The sequence below is a fragment of the Typopeltis vanoorti genome, chromosome 2 (assembly GCF_054136105.1).
Source record: "Typopeltis vanoorti isolate ZY-2024b chromosome 2, IOZ_Tvanoo_1.0, whole genome shotgun sequence".
Classification (NCBI taxonomy): Eukaryota; Metazoa; Arthropoda; class Arachnida; order Uropygi; family Thelyphonidae; genus Typopeltis; species Typopeltis vanoorti.
This window is the reverse complement of record NC_143550.1, coordinates 22709267-22731114: the sequence shown is the minus strand read 5'-3', so window position 1 is coordinate 22731114 and position 21848 is coordinate 22709267. Positions and strand designations below refer to the sequence as shown.

The 21848-nt window shown below is 37.2% G+C and overlaps 1 protein-coding gene across 2 annotated transcripts in view; it reads right to left on the bottom strand.

Moving 5' to 3' along the window:
* The window catches only part of LOC150108871 (beta-1,3-glucosyltransferase), a 310372-nt gene that overhangs the window by 52570 nt on the left and 235954 nt on the right, over positions 1-21848 (bottom strand). For both annotated transcript variants that reach the window (XM_090403934.1, XM_090403942.1), the window contains one exon: positions 15454-15670. In XM_090403934.1, coding sequence (XP_090260060.1) covers positions 15454-15670 — 217 coding nt within the window. The remainder of the gene's footprint in view (positions 1-15453; positions 15671-21848) is intronic.

Here is a 21848-nt window from a genome sequence, read left to right as displayed (position 1 = left end):
ACCATACAACGCCACTCGCTCATCTTTCGTTAACTCTTTCATGCCATCATGATTTATTTTAATAGTTTTGACTTGAATTCTCTTAATTTCATTCCGCATCCATTTCATTTCTTGCCTCATCCAATCCAATTCACCTTCCGAATCTCGCGACACATTCTCTCTATCATTAAATCTTTCTAACTTTCTAATTCTCGACCCCCTCTTCTCACTTTCCCTCTCATTCATCCTTCTTTGTTTCCGTACTTTCGGTCCAACATACGTCCATCTTTCACTATCATTCTTCTCACTTTTACTGTCATTCATCTTTCTTTGTTTCAGTACTTTTGGTCCAACATGCATTCAACTTTCGCCATCATTCATTCTTTTTTCGCTATCATTTATTCTTTCGATTTTTTTCACTTACGATTTCTGCATCACACCATTTCTACTTTCATTCGTTCTCTCAATTTCGTTTCTTTCTGCCTCACTTTTGTCCCTTTTAACATCCATTACAGTTTTCAAATCGCTCTTTTTCTTTTTTCCTGATTTTTTAACATTTTTTCACCTCTCCTTCTCACCATCCTTCTCTTTCAAATGTGCACTCGCAACACAATCGGTACTAACACTTTCTGTCATCAATTTCATATTTGCATTCATCAGTTCCTCGTTCAGATCACACTTCGCACACACCCTTCTTCCATCCGCGCTAAACATCCACAAATCATTTATGTAATCGAACATTTATGTAATAGTCAACCCTCCTATAACGCGATTAATTCGTACCGCGTTATATGGAAACCGTGTTATAAGAAACTCAGATTTAACTTGCAAACCAGGTTAATTCGTGCAGCGTTATATGGAAACCGCGCTATAAGAAACTCAGAATTAGTACGAATCAGATTGATTCGTACTGCGTTATATGGGAACCACCCTTTAAACGATTTAAAATTTGGATTTTGTTCTCAAGAGATATAAACTTTCTTTTTAACTGTTTTCTTGTTTCTTTTGTGTCAGACATTATGCAAACCTGGGGTTAACAATTATTTTATTATTATTATATTACAACAAATAAAAAATATTACCTACAATATTATGTAATGTTGTCCAATTATGATAACACAAATTAAGCAAGCAAAAGGCACTTTATTAAACACTAATCTGTGATATTTACGTCTGCACGGGTTTACAGACAGTTTCCTAAGTTGCACTTAAAATTGATGACAAAGTGGGTGGTTGCAACAGCGAAAGTTCGGCAGCGCTATTGGATAAAAAAATTCACGCAAATACAACAGCCAATCATACGGTCTATTTTAAGCATTACAACTGAGCACTGTGAACAATCTCACATCGTTTCTTTGCTTATAGGGGAATTCCTTGATAACTGAAATTGGAAAATGGTGATGCGCCTTCACCAAAAAGAAGGGAATTCCCCGTTAATTTCAACTGTAAAAATTTAACACATAGATAAATTCATGCTATAGAGAATCTTCTTAAACCAATTAAGTTGATGGAATGTTGTTGAACAGAAACCGCGTTATAGGAGGGCTGTCGCAATTTTGGCTCTGCGTTATATGAAAACCGCATTATAGGAGGGTTGACTGTACATATAACAGACCTCACACTTAACGAAACGACTGAAATCTAAATTAAAATCATGGAATGACAATGCCGCCGCCATTTTTTTTCTCTCTGCTGGTTACTAGGTCTAATAATAACGATTTCGTAATTTAGTTTAGGTAAGAAAAATCCCCCACACTAATAACACAGTAGCGTACAATGTTTACAGCTGCTCTTACTCAAACAATTAAACATATATACTTAATTATTCCTAGTAAAACTTATCTGAATCAGGAGCTCTTCAAATCGCATCCGCAGCGTTTGGCTCACTAGCGCCCTCTCCAACTTTGTTCAACTTTGGAGCTTTGTCCACCTTTGATACGAGTTGTCCTGACGATACTTCAGGCGCAAACTTTGTTTGCTTACACTTGGATAAAGGATTAAAGTGAATATATAATTTATAGTCTAACCAAGTGGAAATAAACTTCCAATATAACAATATACTATAATAAAAGTTATGTGTGAATGCAAATGGGATCTTAAGCAACCTTAGAATATGATTTTTTTGTTTCTGGTGAAGTCGAGAAGTTTCACCTTTTCACTTAAAGGAAGCACTTTATGGCTTTTCTTTGGCATGCCTGAATTGCCAGCATCACTACTCCTGCACTTGGAGCCATTAATAAGTAAAATAAGGATAACTTGAACACAAGCATGGCGATACTGTGACAGTCGATCTCATATCTTTTTTCATCTTGTCGTGCAATTTGCAATAACCAAGTGACTAATGGCCAAGTAGCGTATACAGTACCAATGTGGATATGCTGAACAAAGGGATGATTCACGTCGCAACGACTTCATCATGCTACCCTAAAAGATAGTTTAAAAACTTAACTTGTAAAGCTAATTTAAAACTTATTGATTGTTTATTTCTGGAATTTTTCATTTAATATTTTTGGACTGGGATTGACCACGGGTAACTGAAACCGCAGAAAGTGAACCTGTAGATAAGGGGGGGGGGGACTACTGTATTATAAAGTTAGTGGGTTAGAATGTGTAGGTTACAGTGTGTTTAGGAGGGACAGAGAGAATAAAATGGGGGGGAGGGGTATTATTGATGATAGCTGATGAACTGCAGCCAAGGAGAATTGAAGTTGTATCGCAGGATAGTGAAAGGAGCTCATTTGAGGCTATTTGGCGTGAGATTGAGACTGGCAGAATAAAATATACAGTTGGGTGCTGCTATAGACCAGGTGATGTATTAGATGGTGGAGATAGTATGCATAGGGAAATTGATGAAATGAGTGGAAGGAGGGTAATTATTATGGGGGATTTCAACTATGGTAACATTGATTGGAAGGAGGAGAGGACACATGTGAGGAAGGAAAAGGATTTTATTCAATTATTAAGGGATAACTATCTGAGACAGCATGTAATTGAAAATACTAGGGGTGTGAGAGTGCTTGACCTGGTAATAGCATCTGAGAATTTGACTGTAATGAATATGACCATGTTGCCACCTATTGGTGAGAGTGATCATAATGTCTTCACCTGAGAAGTGGCTAAAGGTGTGGAATTTTCGATTAAGACAGGGTATATGTGGAATTACCGTGCTGGCAAGTATGACAAGCTTAGGAGATTGCTTGGATCAGTGCCATGGCATGTACAACTGCAAGGGCTGGACGTTGATAGAGCATGGGAAGTGGTCAAGGAGCATTTACAGGAGGTTATGGCTGATTGTATACCTAGGGTCCGAATAGTAAAACAAGTACGGGTTAAATGGATGAATAACACCATTAAGCTTGAGCTGCAAAAAAAGAAACAACTGTGGAGGGAATTTAAAGAAAGGGGTGACCTGCAGGCACACGAACGGTATAAAGTGCAGGCCAGAAAGGTAACGAGTGTGGTAAAAAAAGCAAAAGCGGATTATGAAAGGAAACTAGCTTTGCAAGCAAAAGAGAATCCCAAACAGTTCTTTCAATTTGCTGCAAGCAAGAAAAAATCTGTACACGGCCAAATGATTTTAAGGAATGACGATGGTAAGCAGGTTACTGAATCAGTCGATATAGTGGAGTTACTGAGCGCGCACTTTGCAAAAGCATATCATCCAGGTGGTGACATTGAAAAAAATGAAGGAACCATTAGTTTATACGGGAATAGTGATGAATGAAGTGGAGGTGACTAGTCTATTACAGAACCTTCATGTGAACACATCTGTGGGATTGGATGGTATACCGGCATGGGTCTTGCGTGAAGCAGCTAAGGAATTATCAGTGCCCTTGACCATGTTGTTTCATCTGAGTCTCAGGTCTGGTTTAGTCCCAAAGGTGTGGAAAGAGGGGAAAATAGTTTCACTGCATAAAGGAGGATCCAAGACTACGGTTGCAAATTACCGACCGATCAGCATATCAGGAGTCGTTGTGAAGGTCTTGGAGAAAGTAGTCAAGGGAAAAATACAGGAATGGATTGATCAAAATGAGATACTGTACAGGGGACAGCATGGCTTTGTGAAGGGTAGAATCATGTTTCAGTAACTTGCTCAAGTTTTATAAAAAGGTGACGGCTGAACTGGATAAGGGAAATGGGTTTACAGTGATACTGCTGGACCTGGCAAAGGCGTTTGACAGGATACCACATGGAATACTAATCCGTAAACTACAACATATGGGAATGGATATAGGGTTGGTGAGATGGATAGGTGGTTGGTTGATGGAGAGATATCAAAGAGTAGTTTATTCAGGAGTAGAGTCCAAAAGACAGCCTGTGGCTAGTGGTGTGCCACAGGGTTCTGTTCTTGGACCACTACTGTTTAATCTGTTCATTAACGATATAGGGAAGGATCTAAGTGGAACAATTCATTTGTTCGCTGATGATGCAAAGTTGGGTAGGGCAATAGTGAATGCAAAAGATGTCAAAGTCTTGCAGGATGACTTAGATAGATTGGAGTTCTGGGCTAAGGAGAATGGATGTCAATTTAATGTGACAAAATGTAAGGTTATGCATTTTGAGGTGAAAAGATTAGCAGCAGTATACCACATTGGTGGAACTGTACTCCAAGAGATTGATGAGGCCAGGGACTTGGGAGTGTTAGTGGATAGGGAGATGAAGTTTAGGGGGCACATTGCAAAAGTAGCTAAATCAGCTCATCAACTCACTTGGTTGTCGAAAACTACCTTGACGAGAAGAGACAAGCAAGTTATTGTACTTCTGTACCGAGCCTTGATAAGACCTCATCTCGACTATTGTGCCCAGATTTGGTCACCTTGGTTCCTTCTTGATGGGGAGGAGGTGGAGAGGATCCAGAGGCGAGTGACTAAGATGATAACAGGTCTATGGAATGAACCATATGAGAACAGGTTGAAGATTTGTGGGTTGCAGAAACTAGTTGATAAGCGGAGGAGGGGAGATATGATTGAGACATTCAAATTGCTAAAGGGATTCTATAGGATTAATTCAGAGGATATTTTTGAGATCAGGACTGGTGGTGGGAGAACTAGGGGACACCTATGGAAGCTGGGCAAGAGTGTGGTTAGCAGGGGTGTTAGAGCTGGGTTCTTTACTTTTAGAGTGGTAAATGAGTGGAATAAGCTGCCAGAGTCTGTTGTGGGTGCTATGACGGTGAACGAGTTCAAGGCAAGGTATGATAGATACTGTGAGAATGTAATCACATAGTTGTGTGGACATGATGTTTAGGGCCTCCCTCGATGAGTCTAAGGACTCCTGGAGTCGCCCGAAATAATAATAATAATAATAATGACAATTATTATTAAACTACAGGAGGACCTCACTTAATGCAATTAATTAATCCATCAATTGCTAAGCAAATGCAATAAACATTAAGAATAATTATAATTCATTCATCAGTGTAAATCCAAAAAAAAATTGCAGTGTAATTTACAGCGAAAAATGTATTTGAGGATAAAATCATCAAAGTTAATAAAAATCAACTGCTTAAATTTTTATTTAATGTCTAAACATACTGAGCTACTTTTTTACAAAAAAATTAAGTAAAGATGTTTTAATCTTGTCATGCAGTTTGCAATAGCTAGTGATCGCTTTATCAAGATTTCGGCAGATTTCAAAGCTTTGTTCCATATCAGAATCAGCATCAAGCAAAATTTCTTTAGCATGCACAACGTGATTGAAAACTATCTCAAGTTTTTTTTGCAGTTAGTTTCTTAGTTGTAACATTCTATTCTAGATTGCACTCCTTATCTTTTTCTTCTTCATATGCCCACTGTTCTTCTAGTTGAAGGAGATCAATCTCACTTAACTGTTCTGAATGGGAATCGAGCAAGTTTCTCACATCTTTATTATTCAGTTCATTAAATCCAAATTCTTTTCAAATTGTGCCTATTTCTTCAATGTTAGATCTTGGATTTTGCACACAATAAACTAACACAGATTTGAGTTCAAAGTCACCTTCTGCATTGCCTTCTAATAAAAGCGTAAGACGATCTTTAGGTACTTTATATCCAGGTGGAGATGCTTCAGTTTTAGCTAGAAACGTTTTTGTTGGCATATGCTTCCAAATGAGATCAGTTTTGTTGATGTTGAATATTTCATGATCTTCATAATCACCCTCCTGAATTATCCTTTGCAATTCAGGAAACTTGGCCACAGAATCTTTATCAGCACTAGAAGATTCCCCAGTTATTCTTGCATTATGCAGTCCAGCTTGATTTTTAGAACAGTCAAACCATCCTAAACTCACAGTAAAGCTCTCACATTCGTCTTGAAATTAGGTCTCTTCCAATGATGTAAAAATATTGAGAGCTTTTGCCTGAATATTCCTTGTACTTGTAGCATTAGCAACATTTCTTTCTTTGTATTCTTTGTTCTTATTTATCCGAACTGTAGACTTGTTGTATCCCAGGTTTCACACAATCATTGTATTACTAGTGCCACTTTCATGTCTCTTAATGATTTTCAGCTTTTCCTCTAATGTAATTACTTTTCTTCTCTTTCTATTACTGCCACTTCCTTTATCAGTCTTTCTCTTTTCCATATCAAGGGTTGAATATAATAAAGTCTTATAGGTATCTAAATTAAAGCAAAATGAAAGAAGTGATTAAGCAAGAGAACAGAGTTTGCACGTGCGCTTGCGATGATAGCTTTGAGTCAACTGCCATCACTGACCACTACATTGACATGTGCCACTGCTCCCTGCAGATTGGTGACAAAAAATTTTACATAATGTAAAAAATTCGCACTAACTGATTAACCACTCACTTAAAGCAGGAAATAGTATCATTTCACTCAATTGCGCTAACTGATTATCACACATATCGAATTCATGTAAAACGAGGTTTTCCTGTACTCTGGATCAGAGATAGATATTGAAAGTTTATTCACTTGGTTATACATACTCTAAATTATATTCTTGGTGAAGTCATTATCCTCTATATACAAATAGTCCAGTTGTAAAGATACTTCATGCACAAACTTTATTTGTTTATACTTGGATAAAGGATTATACCAGAATATAATTTGTTGAAATTTTTTAATTCAATTTATAATGAAGCGAAAAACTTTCAACATCTATCTCTGATCCAGAGTATTTTAATAATAAGGTGATGCACCTTTTCACTATTTTTCACTACTTAATTTACAGACTATGAAAACTGCAAAGAATCAGTAAAAAAAAAATCATCTAAAACAGACTTTGTAAGGGCTAAATGCACTAAGCTTTCCTTCTGTTTAAATGGCACAGACTTTTATGTCACTTTGCCATGACATGCTTCCCCCCCACCTCTAGGTATCAGTCTTCACCTCTGGCACTTGTATAAATGACCAAGGTTTCTTTCTCTACTATTCACAAACTACTGTTAGTATTATTGTTATTATTATTAATACCAGACCTTAATGGAGTCAAAAGACTCATTGTGGAAGGTACACATTGTCACAAACAAAGCTCATCAGACATCTGATTTTAAATTGTTCACCACACTCTTAGGCAATGCATTTTACTCATCAGGCACCCTCCGTGCAAAAAAACCTGTTTCTCACCCCCTTCCTCACATTTACCTTATGCAGTTTCTAGGGACGGTCTCGTTCTACTCCTCTCCCATTCTGTGAAAAATCTTCCACATTATCTTAGCAACAAAGCTTTACTGAGGATCTGCAAACTGAATTCCCTCCATTTTCTTCATGCTCTTGATCTGATCCTGTGGCTTCCTCTCTTGAGAGGGTTGCAGCTGATTACTAGGGAGATAGTGACGCAAGGTGGTTTCCCGTTGCCTTCATACTCTACATTTCAAAAATCAGTTCCCACTGGTTTTTGGAATGCAAAAGTTAATAAATACAGGAAAATGCAGTATGAGCCTAAATTACCAATCAAGCTAAGAAAAATCCTAGTGAGTTCTTTTGATATGTGGCAAGTAGAAGAAAGAATGACTATGGAAGGATGATGTTAGTTCACACTGGCAGATTGGTAACTGATTCAGAGGATATAGTTAAAGTAATCAATGAACAGTTTATCGGTGTATTTCATCCTCATAAAGGCAATCACGAGAAGCTGGAGTGCAGAGGGTATGGTGGGGGAGGGAACTAATGATGAATGAGCAGGAAGTATATGGGGAATTAAGTAAACATGATGTTAATAATGCAGTAGGAATTGGTAATATATTGGCACATGTTTTGAAGGAATGCTCTAGGGAATTAACATCTGTGGCACACCTGATTAACACAAGTCTTGCAGAAGGGTGAGTTCCAAAGGAATGGAAGGTGAGGAAAATTGTTCCACTTCACCAAGGGGTGGGGAGGAGAAATAAGACAGGCTACAATTTATAGGACAAACTGTGTGTGTGTGTGTGTGTGTGTGTGTGTGTGTGTGTGTGTGTGTGTGTGTGTGTGTAATTATTATTATTATTATTATTATTAAACAAGACCTCATGGAGTCAAAGACTCATCTAGGAGGTCCTTTTATCTCACACACATCTCATCATACCGGGTCTTAAACACATTCAAACTCCTTGCAGACACCACACTCTCAGGCAAGGCATTCCAGTCATTCACAACTCTGCACGAAAAAAACCTGCCTCTCACTCCCCTACTCACACCCTCTTTATACAGTTTCCAGGGATGACCTCTGGTTCTCCCCTGATCTCCCACTATTCTCTGTAAAACTTCTCCACCATTGATCCTATAACAACCCCTTACCAACTTATAGGTCTCTATCATATCTCCCCTCTTCCTTCTCTCCACTAGACTCTGCAAATTACATCTTCTCAATCTTTCCTCATACTCAACATTCCAGAGGTCAGAAACTACCTTTGGACCCTTTTCAACATCTCTTCATCCTTCTGAAAACCAGGTGACCAAATCTGGGCACAATAGTCCATGTGTGGCCTAATCAAAGCCTAATACAATGGAACAAGAATCTCCCTACTTCTACACGTCAGTGTTCTCCTCGTCATTTCCAGAAGTCTTTGTGTTGTCTTCACAATTTTGGCGATGTGTCCCCTAAATTTTAGATCCTTATCCACTATCACTCCCAGATCTCTTATTTCCTCTACTTCCAACAATATATTCTCACCAAGCATAAATTCTGCATCCCATCTTTGTTTTCCAAATTTTAAAACCTTACATTTAGCAACATTGAACTCACATCCCCATTTACTTGTCCAATCACTCAATTTATTCAAGTCTTCTTGCAAGGCCACAACATCTTCACTACTCTTTATGGTTCGTCCCAACTTTGCATCATCTGCAAACAACTGAATATCTCCATCCAAATCTTCGCCAATATCATTAATATACAAGTTAAATAATGGCCCTAAAACAGATCCCTGAGGCACTCCACTAGTGACTTTCCTTTTCCTGGATATTGCACCCCCATACACAACTTGTTGATACCTATCAGATAACCAGTCTCCAATCCAATGCACTAATCTAATATCCAACCAAATCTGCTCTAGTTTGACTGTCAACTTATCATGAGGTACTCTATCAAAAGCTTTTGCAAAATCCAAGTATATTACTGTGTATCCTTCTCCTCTGTCCAAGGAAGCAGTCACTTTATTGTAATAAGTAAGTAGATTACTAAAACAAGACCTCCCTTTAGCAAATCCATGCTGTCCATCAAAGATTATACCATTGTTGTCAACCCAACTCTGGATCCTAGTTCTCACAAGCTTCTCCAACAACTTAACCACAACACCTGACACACAGATAGGCCTATAGTTTAATGCTTGAGTTCGATCACCTCCTTTATGAAGTGGCACAATCTTGCCCTCGTTCCACTCTTTAGGGACTTGACCAAGTGCAAGACTCGTATTAAAAAAATATGTCAAGGCAGGTGTCAACTCTCTGGCACATTCCTTCAGAATACGCGGTGATATATTATCAAGTCCCACAGCCTTATTTACATCTAGTTTACTCAACTCCCCAAACACCTCTTGCTCACTTACAGTCAGTCTCTCCTCCCCATCATCAACTGCTCTTAATCTCTCCATGAAGTCACATTCACAAGTATGTGAATGTGATCATTAAGTATCTCCACCACACATTCTGCAACAGCTGTCTTTATATCATTTCCTCCAATCAATGTCATCCTTCCATAATCATTCTTTCTTTTGCTGGCTACATATCGAAAGAACTCCCGAGGATTCTTTTTAGCTTCATTAGCTAACTGCTGTTCATACCTCTCTTTAGCTACTCTCACCAACCAAGTCACTCTCCTTGCCTGGTCTTTGTAGAACTCATGAAATTGGTTACTTCCACTTCTCTTATGCTGCCTCCACAATGCCCTTTTTCTCTGTATTGCATGCTTAATCTCTTTATTCATCCAACTCACACCTAACTTATTTAACCTTCTCACCCGTGGTATACATTTAGACATTGCATCCACTAAATATTTTTTGAAAATCCCCCAAGCTGCATTGATCTCTTTTCCAGCTAACTCCTCATTCCATGCTACACCTGCAAGCTGTCTCCTGAGCTCTTCATAATCACCCCCCTTGTAGTTCCACATATACCCTTTTTTCACAGGGGTCTTTGCACTGCTGGCAACCACCCAAGTAATCACTTCATGGTCACTTTCACCAATTGGTGGATGATTTGATACCTCATTGATAATTACATCCTCCGATGAGATGACCAAATCCAAGACCCTTAATCCTCTTGTGCCCTCTGTTACATACTGTCTGAGGTAGTTATCCCTCAAAAACTCAAGAAACTCATTTTCTTTACTTCCAGTTGCTATCTCTTCATTCCAGTCTATATTGCCATAATTAAAATCACCCATAATGATCACCCTTTTCTTATTTGCTTGGCTTATTTGACTATACATTTCACTCTCACCACCATCCACATTACCAGGTCTATAACAACATCCCACCAAGTATTTGATTCTATTCACCTCTATCTCACACCATACTGCCTCAAAAGCACTGGCCCCATTTCCCTCTTGCATCTCTACCTTGTATGGACATAACTCTTTCTCTATCATCAATAGCACTCCCCCTCCCTTTTTACCCCTTCTATCCTCACGAAACACATCATACCTTTCCATCTCTATTCCTGTCAAGATGTCATCCTCATCTAACCATGTCTCACTTATTCCGACAATCTCTGGGTGCACAGACGCAATTAGTGCAACCATTTCATCCGCCTTGTTTCTTATACTTCTAGCATTGGTATACAAACACAACAACTCATTTCTGGATCTACAGCTAGTTCCACTGATACCACTCACTCGATGTGATCTCTCCATGCTGGACTGGGGCCATTTCCCTTTCTGCTTCTTTATTTTAGAACCCTTTGCAATTCCATCTGTTTCCTTTTGATCCCTGATCATCCCATTACTTTCCTGCCTACACATTCTCTCACCTCCTCTTGGAGCATCCACCTTTCTCACGCTGTGTATCCCTGTCCACCCTGAGCCTCCCCGTTTCCCTGCTCCTCTTGCACACCCATTCTCTCATTTTCTATACTCATACCACTCACTTCCACATTCATTTCCACTCCTTCAATCTCTCCTGTCTTACTCTCCTGCTCTTCCACATCACTCCCCTCTCGATCTGATTCATTCTCTCTATTCACTTCTCTACCTTCCAGCAGCAGTCTCTCCAAGCGACTCACACCATATCCACTCAAATGCAGTCCATCGCTCCCATACAGCTCACTTCGTCCCTCAAACTCATTCCCCACATTAACAAACTGTACTCCCATCTCCTCACACATTTCAGCCAGAATATCATTCATAATCCTTGCTCTCCGCCTCATTTCACCACAATCATACCTAGGCAACACAATGACCACCCTTCCTGTCACACTATTCTCCTTTATCTTTCCAAGCAGTCTCCTGACATTCATTTTGACATGCTCTTTGTTCTCTCTCAAATCATTCGTACCAATTAATACAATTAACTCTTTTGCTCGTTCCCACCTCATATTCAATGCCTCAATCACTCTACTCATTTTACCGCCTGGAAAACATACCTTGTGCATTTTATCCTCTAGCACACCTTTAATAATGGAGTCGCCATACAACGCCACTCGCTCATCTTTTGTTAACTCTTTCATGCCATTATGATTTATTTTAATAGTTTTGACCTGAATTTTCTTAATTTCATTCCGCATCCATTTCATTTCTTGCTTCATCCAATCCAATTCACCTTCTGAACCTCGCGACATATTCACTCTATCATTAAATCTTTTTAACTGTCTAACTCTCGACCCCCTCTTCTCACTTTCCCTCTCATTCTTCCTTCTTTGTTTCCGTACTTTCGGTCCAACATACGTCCAACTTTCACTAACATTCTTCTCACTTTCACTCTCACATATCTTTCTTTGTTTCCGTATTTTCGGACTAACATGCATCCAACTTTCGCTATCATTCTTCTCACTTTTACTGTCATTCATTTTTCTTTGGTTCAGTACTTTCGTTCCAACATGCGTCCAACTTTCGCCATCAGTCATTCTTTTTTCGCTATCATTCATTCTTTCGATTTTTTTTACTTGCGATTTCTGCACCACGCCATTTCTACTTTCATTCGTTCTCTCAATTTCGTTTCTTTCCACCTCACTTTCGTCCCTTTTAACATCCGTTATGGTTGTCAAATCGCTCTTTTTCTTTTTTCCTGATTTTTTAACATTTTTTCGCCTGTCTTTCTCGCCATCCTTCTCTTGCAAACGTACACTCGTGACACAATCGGTACTAGCACTTTCTGTCATCAACTTCATATTCGCATTCATCAATTCCTCGTTCAGGTCACATTTTGCACACACCTTTCTTCCATCCGCACTAAACATCCACAAATCATTTATGTAATCGAAGGAATACATATAACAGACCTCACACTTAACGAACCGACTGAAATCCAAATTAAAATCATGGAACGACAATGCCGCCGCCATTTTTTTTTTTTTTTTCTCTTCAGGTTAGTAGGTCTAATATTAACGTTTTCGTATTTAGTTTAAGCAAGAAAAAAAACCACACACTAATAATATCGGTAGTGTACAATGTTTACAGCCGCTCTTACTTAAACAATTACACATATATACTTAATTATTCCTAGTAAAACCTATCTGAATCAGGAGTTCTTCAAAACAGAATTCAGAATTAGTTGATAATTACAGCTTCTAGTTTGGTTTGGTTTGGTTTGATTTATTTAGATTTATGAGTCATAAATCGAAGCAACTCAGGCTATGAGGCCAGTGTATTATGTATGTTAATTGTATATATGTTTTAATGTCTGGTTTGCTGTTCTGAGGGACGTAAAACCTGAGTTTCCAGGGGGAAAAAAAAAACCCTCCACCTCCATATGAGACCAGCTAACTTACCTTCAGTTAAAAAGCCCTGATAAAGGTTCTTCGCATATTAGACAGGATTGAAGCCCAGGTCTTCCCAACTGAAAGGCATTGTTGAAACTGACTGAGTTACAGAGGCTCAATAATAGCAGCATTTTCTATCATGGAAAGCATGGGTTTTTTAGTAGTAGGTTATGCTTTAGCAATCTGCTTATATATTACAACAAGGTGATAAATTTACTGGATAAAGAAGATACATAGCAATATACTTGGATTGTTCAAAGGCCTCTTACAGACTGTCACGTGTTAAGCTAGTAGCTAAACTGAAACAGACTAGTGAATTGGATAGCTGATTGGCTGTCAGATAGGTATCAATAGGTTGTGTATGGAGGAGTGGTAATCCAAAAAGAGGAAGGTGATCAGTAGACTGCCCCAGCAATCTCTTTTGGAACTATTATTGTTTAACTCGTATGTTAATTGACATTGGACCTGCATAATTTGAGATATGCAGCTGTTTGCTGGTAATGCAAAGTTAGGAAGAACTATAAGAAATAGAGCCGATGCTGTGTCCTTGCACTTTAATGTTTAAAGTCTTGAAATCTGGTAGCCAAGGTTGGGATACATAGTATACAATTAATGGAGAAAATTTGAAGGAGGTAGGGAGAGATGAGAGATCTGGGCATGATGGTGGACAACTTGAAATTTAGGCATCATATTGCTAAAATTGTAAGAACACTCCAATGGATTATGGAAATAATGAAAAGGACATTGACATGCAGAAGCAGAAGTTATGGTTCCCTTTTATAAGACTTTGATCAGACTACATGTGGACTACTATGCACAGATTTGGTTGCCTGACTTTCAAGGGAATGAGGATAATGAAGAGATTACAGAGAAGGTTCACTAAGTCATTGTCAGGTGAATGGAATGTTGGATATGAGGAGAGACTGAAGGAATGCAACTTGCAGCGCCTTGTGAATGGAAAGAGCGGCAATATAATTGAGATATACAAGTTAGTGAGGGGTTGTTACCAGATTAATGTGAAGGTGATTGCTCATAGAGTAGAGGAGACAAGGGTAGAACAAGAGGCCATCCCTAGTAGTTGTATAAGGAGGCACAGGAATGAGAAGCAAGTTCTTTGCACAGAGTGATTAGTGAGTGGAATGCGCATCACCTGAGAGTGTAGTGAGTGTGAGAACTGTGAATGGGTTTAAGTTTTTTTTTTTTTTTTTTGCATGAGAGAGTGTGTGGATTCCATGGACTCATCGTAGGAAATCCACACACACACACATATTCAAAAAAAAAAAAAAAAAAAAAAAAAAAAAAAAAAAAAAAAATCACCTAACCATGCCTTAAACCCATTCACAGTTCTCACACTCACCAGACTCTCAGGTCAGATGTCAATAATAATAATAATAATAGGTACTAATAATATGTGCATTTTTACATATCTAATATTTAAACAAGCACAGATTTTCTTTGCAAATAATACTCTTCTTTTTGCACAATTACTTGCATAGAAAATACATCTGCCTTCTTGGGATATATATATATATATATATATATATATGCATTAATATTCTCATAAAAAAAGCCTTTAAAGGACAAGGTATAATAAGAACTAAAATAATAATAGATAACAAGATTTTAAAACAGGTGAATTCATTTAACTACCTAGGATATATGATTACATATGAAAATGAAAAAGATATTAACCTAAAAATTGTGAAAGGTTTAAAAATAACAGGCGTAATTAACTCTGTATTTAAACCTAATCTAGTGCTAGAACAAACTAGATTAAAAGTATATAAACTCTACCAGTCCTATTTTTTGGAAGTGAAATCTGGACAATAAAACAAAAAGACAAAGATTAATAACAGCTGAAATGAAGTTTATGAGAAAAACTGCAAAATTCGATCACAAAAAATAAAGAAATATAAACATAAATGGATGGAACACATTGAAAAAAAGAAAACGGAAAGATTACCAAAACAAGTATTAAATTACAAACCATTAGGAAAAAGAAAATCAGGAAGTCCTCTTAGGAGATTCAATGATGACCTCTGTAGCTGAAGCAGGTCATTGTAGGCCTAAATCCATGAAAAGTGTTATATATAAAAAAAAAAACTTCAACTAGTATAAAAAAAATCAGTAAACTATTCTTACCTTAAAAGAGTATCATCATCAGCCACTACTAGCCATAACTTCTTTCTTAAGATATCATTCCTTGCTACATCTTTTAAGATAGCCATTGTCTTTGTACAATGTCCACGAGGAACATTAGCAATGCCTAAGCTGACAGTTGGAATTGACTGATCCTGAACATCACTATAAAAGATCACATTATTCTTTCCTTTGGCCCATGTGTCTTGTACTATAGATACTAAAATAAAATAAATGAATTACATTATGTTGACAAATCATAGGAAAGGAAATTTATTATAAAATTACCAGGATTGAGAATAAAGAAAGAGAATTTAATGAGCTAACAAGATAGCTGTCTTGGATAATATATAAAAGAAGACAAAAAGGATTAAGAGTTTAAAATCTAATAACAGTAATGGAGAATGTTCCATATTAGGTGTTCTATCCCAAACAGAGAGAATGAATAGGGTGATCTCACAAACATGAAGAAATACTTGGGAAATTATACTTATAGACCTATAGCAGAGAAAATTATAATGGACTTATGAGAAGGGGATAATTATTATTATTATACACTATCTTCATGAAGTCCAGAGACTCATAAAAATCAGAAACACCTGTTATTCCCTTACAGAGAATAGGCGAAGCCATTTAGCTCGAACGTTTGGAGAAAAAGCGGGCAGTTCAATCTCCACTGTTAGCCAATCAGAGATAGCTGGCTCAAGACTATCACTAATTTTAAGGGCCAGTCAGAGAAGAGACAGTTGCACAAGTGCTGCCATCTTGTGATCCCTAACACGAGATATGTTATTGTCTGAAAACAGTGTGGGTTCTTTGATTAATGTTCCTGAGATACCAGGAGAAAACACCTGCTTGTCTGTGCCAGGAGATTGACAAACTTGGGAACCAGTAGAAGAAAGGCTTAGAAAAAGTTCCTCTAGTTGGCAACTACTGTAGAATTGAACCTAGGTCTTTCTTCAGGTGGACTAGCACTGAGAAATAAAACTCCATTTCCACTAAGTTAAAGAGGCCTATACTAACCACACTCTTAATAACTTCCACAGATGACTCCTAGTTCTCTAACTATTTTCATATATATTGAAAAATTTCCCTTGCATCAATTTAATAAACCTCTTTTATCTAATAAGTTTCTATCATGTCTCTTCTTTTCCACCTATCAAGTAAACTTTCTAATCCACACACCTTCAAACTATTCTCAAAGTGAGCATTCCAGAGACTTATCACCAGCCTGGTCACTCGTCTCTGAATCCTCTCTATTACCTCAGTGATGAGATGGTTCAGTCTCAAGATGGGGTTGAATCATAGCCTTATAAAGAGAGCTAATCACTGAAAACAATTATAACTAGAGGAAAACTCATGTAAAATACTTTATTAGCATAGAATTTTCACCTAAGTATCATAGGCATCGTCAGTACAAGATCACAGAATGGCAATTACACATTAATAGACAATTCTATAAAGTGCTAACCAAGTAGCTAATGTAAGATAATTTCCTAACTTATTTAAATATATATATATATAGAGAGAATATATAAAGTTAAGAAAGAGTAGTTGATTTAAAAAGTACTACCTCTCACAAAGAGGATAGAGGTAGACCATCAGATCTGTTTAAGTTAGGACAGTGAAGTAAACTTTCACACATTTCTTTATAAAGCCATTCTATGAGGAAGTGTTTGAAGAACTCTTGTCTTGCTCCAATGAACTCTGTGTTTAGTGCTGACAGCATGCTCTGCACGTTCAGACTGTTCAGGCCCATGGTGTTTAATATAAGCCTTGTGTTCTTCTAGCCGAATAAAAGCAGATCTTCCTGTTGGTCTGAAATAAGGTAACCCTCAAAAGCAAGGAATCTGGTAGATGCCTGGATAATTGAGAAGTGGAAGCTTGTCCATAAAAAAATCAAGAAAGGTGGAGGTTTTTTCTGATGAGGTGAAAGGCAACAAAAATATTCAGTGTTTTTTAAACTTTGCTATATGTTCACTAATGCCTTGCACATAAAGGATAGGAATGCAAGTTATTTTTTCTGTATTTGAAGAGGTAGAGATACCATAACTGTTAAAAGCTCTTTTGATGAAAGAATCCTTAAAACCATTAGATAAAAAGGTGGAATTAACATGTTGTCATTCTTTTAACAGTTCGTCTGAAGAACATAAAGAATGGGCACAATGTACTACTGTTTTAATAGTTCCAGCCTTTGGACTAGGATGGTGATGAGATTCAGCATGCATATAATGGCCTGTGTGATGTGTGAGTCTTCTGAAAAATGTAGACTACCATCTGATTGACGAAGAATTAAAAGATCTAAAAAGGCTAACTGCTTATTTACTTCTTCTTCTAAGGAGAAGTGGATTCTGGAATGAAGTTTTAAAACCACTGAATATTTTTATTGTCTTTCACCCCATCAGAAAAATCTCCATCTTTCTTGCTTCTCCTAAAGATAAGCTACCACTTCTGACTGATCCAGGCATCTACCACATTCCTTTCTCTTATGGGTTATCTTATTAGGACAAACAGAAAGATCTGCTTTTATTTGACTAGAAGAACATAGCCTTACATTAAATACCATGAGAATGAACAGTCTGGACTTGCAGAGCATGCTATCGACACTAAACATAGAGTTAATTGGAGCAAAACGAGAGTTCTTCATAAAAATCGTTTCCTCATAGAGCAGCTTTATAAAGAATGTGTGAAACTTTACTTCACTGTCCTAACTTAAACAGACCTGGAGGTCTACATTCATCCCCTTTGTGAGAGATAGTACTTTTTAAATCAACTAATCTTTCCTAACTTTATATTATTTAAATATATATATATATACATATATATATATATATTTTTAATAATTTAGGAAATTATTGACTATTTATAATTATCTTACATTAGCTATTTAAGTGGCCCTTTTTTAGAATTGTCTGTTAATGTTTAATTGCCATTCTGTGATCTTGTATTGATGATGTCTACGATACTCAGGTGACAATTCTACATTAATAAAGTATTTTAAGTGTTTTCCTCCAGTGTTATAATCCTTTTCAATATGCAAACTTTCAAAAAAACAAAGGCAAAAGTGAATGCAAGAAACAATATACCAAGAAAGCTTACCTCCTCCAAATGGGGTGCAGACCCTAGCCCACTGAGATCTTCTGTCTTGGTCCTTTGCTATTCTTCTGCTGAATATGCCTGCTTGGTATGGTCCAGATCCTGCCATGCTGAAAAACTTGACCCAGCATTGAATGAAAGCTGCCACTTAATTACAGGATGCTTGAAATCAACACTACTAAGAGACCTGTATACTTTGGCTGGTATTGCACCTCCCTTCAATTTAAAGATCTGCATTCTCAGCTGACAAAAGAAGCAGACAAATGAATGCTACCCACTATTCAGCCAGATCACAGTGTCCCAAAGACTAAGATCCCGACATAGCTTCCTAGCAACTTTTGAACCATCTTAAAACCCTCCAGAGACAAGACTTCAACAATGGCTTGCACCGCACCAAGAGAATAATACTGGTATTCCAACAGCCGAACATCTTCCACATGGTGCCCACTTTGACTGGAATACTTGGAAAAGCTTCAAGAGACTTCGAACAACAGGACACTGCGAACAAAACTTCATCAAATGGGGCTACTCAACGGACCAGATATTTGTGAGTGTGGGACAACCCAATCCATGGAACACCTTCTTCAATCACCTTGCACAAAAGAGGACCTTATATCCTGCACAGAAAGAGCAGTTGATTGCACAAGATACTTGAGGAACATCTGACCATATTTATTGTATATAACTTATATATAGTTTCCTTTTTCTTCATATTTTACTTATTAGTTCTTGTGTAATTCACCTACCAAATTTAAGCTGTTCTCATTTGTAATGTATCCTAATTTGTTGTAAATAATGTTGTACCACTTGTGTTTGGATACAAAATAAATAAATATGCAAACTCACAGTATTTAATTATTGAAACAAGGGATAATCGCATTCCTATCTTTATTTGTTAGTGTGTTTTTCAACATCCAAGTATTCCTCTGAGCTATTTTACCAACTTTATCCCCTTCCCTAGCCTCATCAGTTTCCTGAAGTACAGTAACACCCACAATGACAATTTATATTATCTTTCAATTTATATATTAATGGGAACTATTCAGTTGTTTGCATCATCAGCAAACAACTGAATAGTTCCCATTAAATCTTTCTGTATATTATTGATATACAAAGTCAATTATATATATTGCCCATAGTACAGAACCCTGAGGTACTCCACTAATCATTCTCATTCTCCTAGATTCCACTATACCATATACTGTTCTCTGGTGTCTGTCTGGTTCATATCCATTCCCATTTACTCTAACTTTTGTAATAGGTCTCAATGTGGTATTGTTTCATATGCCTTTCAACGTCTAACAGTATCATGGTGTAGCCAATTCCTTTATCCAATTCTGCTGTTACTTGATTATAAAATACTACAGAACCTACCCTTTACAAAGCTGTGCTTCTCACTATAGAGTATCGTATCCCTCTCCACCCACTATTGGATTTTATCTTTAACCAACTTTTCCAATACTTTAACAACCACTTTTGATATCTTTTGATATATTAATTTGTTCATAGTTTGCTACCTCTGTTCTGGAGCCACCTTTATGCAATGGAACTATCTTACCCTCATTCCACTTCCTTGAAATCCTGCAGAGCTGAGATTTATATTGAACAGCTTCGGCAGAGGCAATGCCAATTCTCCTGCGCATTCAAGTAACACATGAGCTGCCATGCCATCCAGTCCCACTGCTGTATTTACAACATTTTTCAATATGCTGAAGACTGCCTATTCATATGCCTCAATTCTGACATGGATCTCTGTCACATCAGCAGTGTGATAAAATCTCTGCCTGGATGATACATCTTTGCAAAATGAACACTTAGCAATTCAACTATTTCTTTTGCCTCTTATCACCTCCTTACCATCAACATTGATTAAAGTAGTCCTACTATAGTTATTTTTGCTTTTATTTGCTACACAATGAAAAAACTCTTTGGATTTATTTTGATCTTCTTAGCTAATTTTCTCTCAAAATATGATTTGGCCTTTATTATGATACTAGTCATTCTTCTTGCATGCACTTTGTACCACTCATGAGTATACTGATCACCTTTTTCCTTATATTCTCTCCACGGTGTTTTTTTTTTTTTTTTTTTTGCAGCTCTTGCTTTATATGTCTACACATTGATTTAATCCTCCTGACCTTTAATCGACAATTTTATACTTCAACAAAAAACCTTTCTTGACAGAGAATTCCATAAGATTAGTAACTTTCCAGAACAAGACTGCATGGTCACTCTTCCCAATTGTAAGCAAAGTGTCTATCATGGTTATGGATATTATATCTTCCAATGCTATTAACAGATCCAGCACTCTCAAACCCCTGGTCACCTCTCCAACATGTTGTGTCAGGTAATTATCCCTTAGCAACTGTATAAATTCCACTTCTGTCTTGCCATGTCCCGTAACTCACTCCAATGAAGTCTAACATAATAATTGTTCGGCCTGCAGTAATTGTGGTAATCTTCCAGGGCATCTACATCTCCCACTGGACTCCCTAGTCTACAGCAGCAACCAACAGTATATTTTGTCTAATCATTTTGTCACATCAGATAGCCTCAAATGAACAATATTTCATCAGACCTAAAATCATGTTTAAGTTCTAATTTTTTGGTTGTAGTTCTTCAGCCATCATCAGCAATATCCCACCTCCTGTTGTATTCTTTCTCTCTATCTTCTGTTATACACTGATGAAGTATTCATTAAATATTTTCACTATATCATGTATAGTGAAAATACAATACCCTTTAAATTCACTATACATGATATAGTGGAAATATTTAATGAATACTTCATCAATGTATAACATAGTGGTGTGAATGATGTTGTGCAACATGTAGAAGGGAGGCAAGAATTAGGAGAAGTAAAGGTGAAGAAATCAGAGGTGCATTAAGTGTTGCTCGAGTTAGATGTTAATAAGGCTGTGGGAATGGATGACATATCACCACGTATTTTTAAAGAATGTGCAAATGAGTTACCCATGCCCTTGTCCTGGTTATTTAATGAGAGTCTTGCAGTGGGTAAAGTTCATAAGGTGTGCAAAGGCAAATTAATACCTTTCCACAGGCATGGTTTGGAATGGAAGTTTCCAATTATAGAATGGTCTATATATCTGCAGTTGTGATCAAAGTGTTGTAAAAATTGGTTAGAAATAGAATACAGGATTGGGTTGATGAAAACAAGATTCTCTATGATGGTCAGCATGGGTTTTTGAAGGGCAGGTTTTGTTTTATCAATCTGCTTATGTTTTATAATGAAGTGTTGAATAAGAAAGAATCAATACAATGATACTCTTGGATTTTGCAAA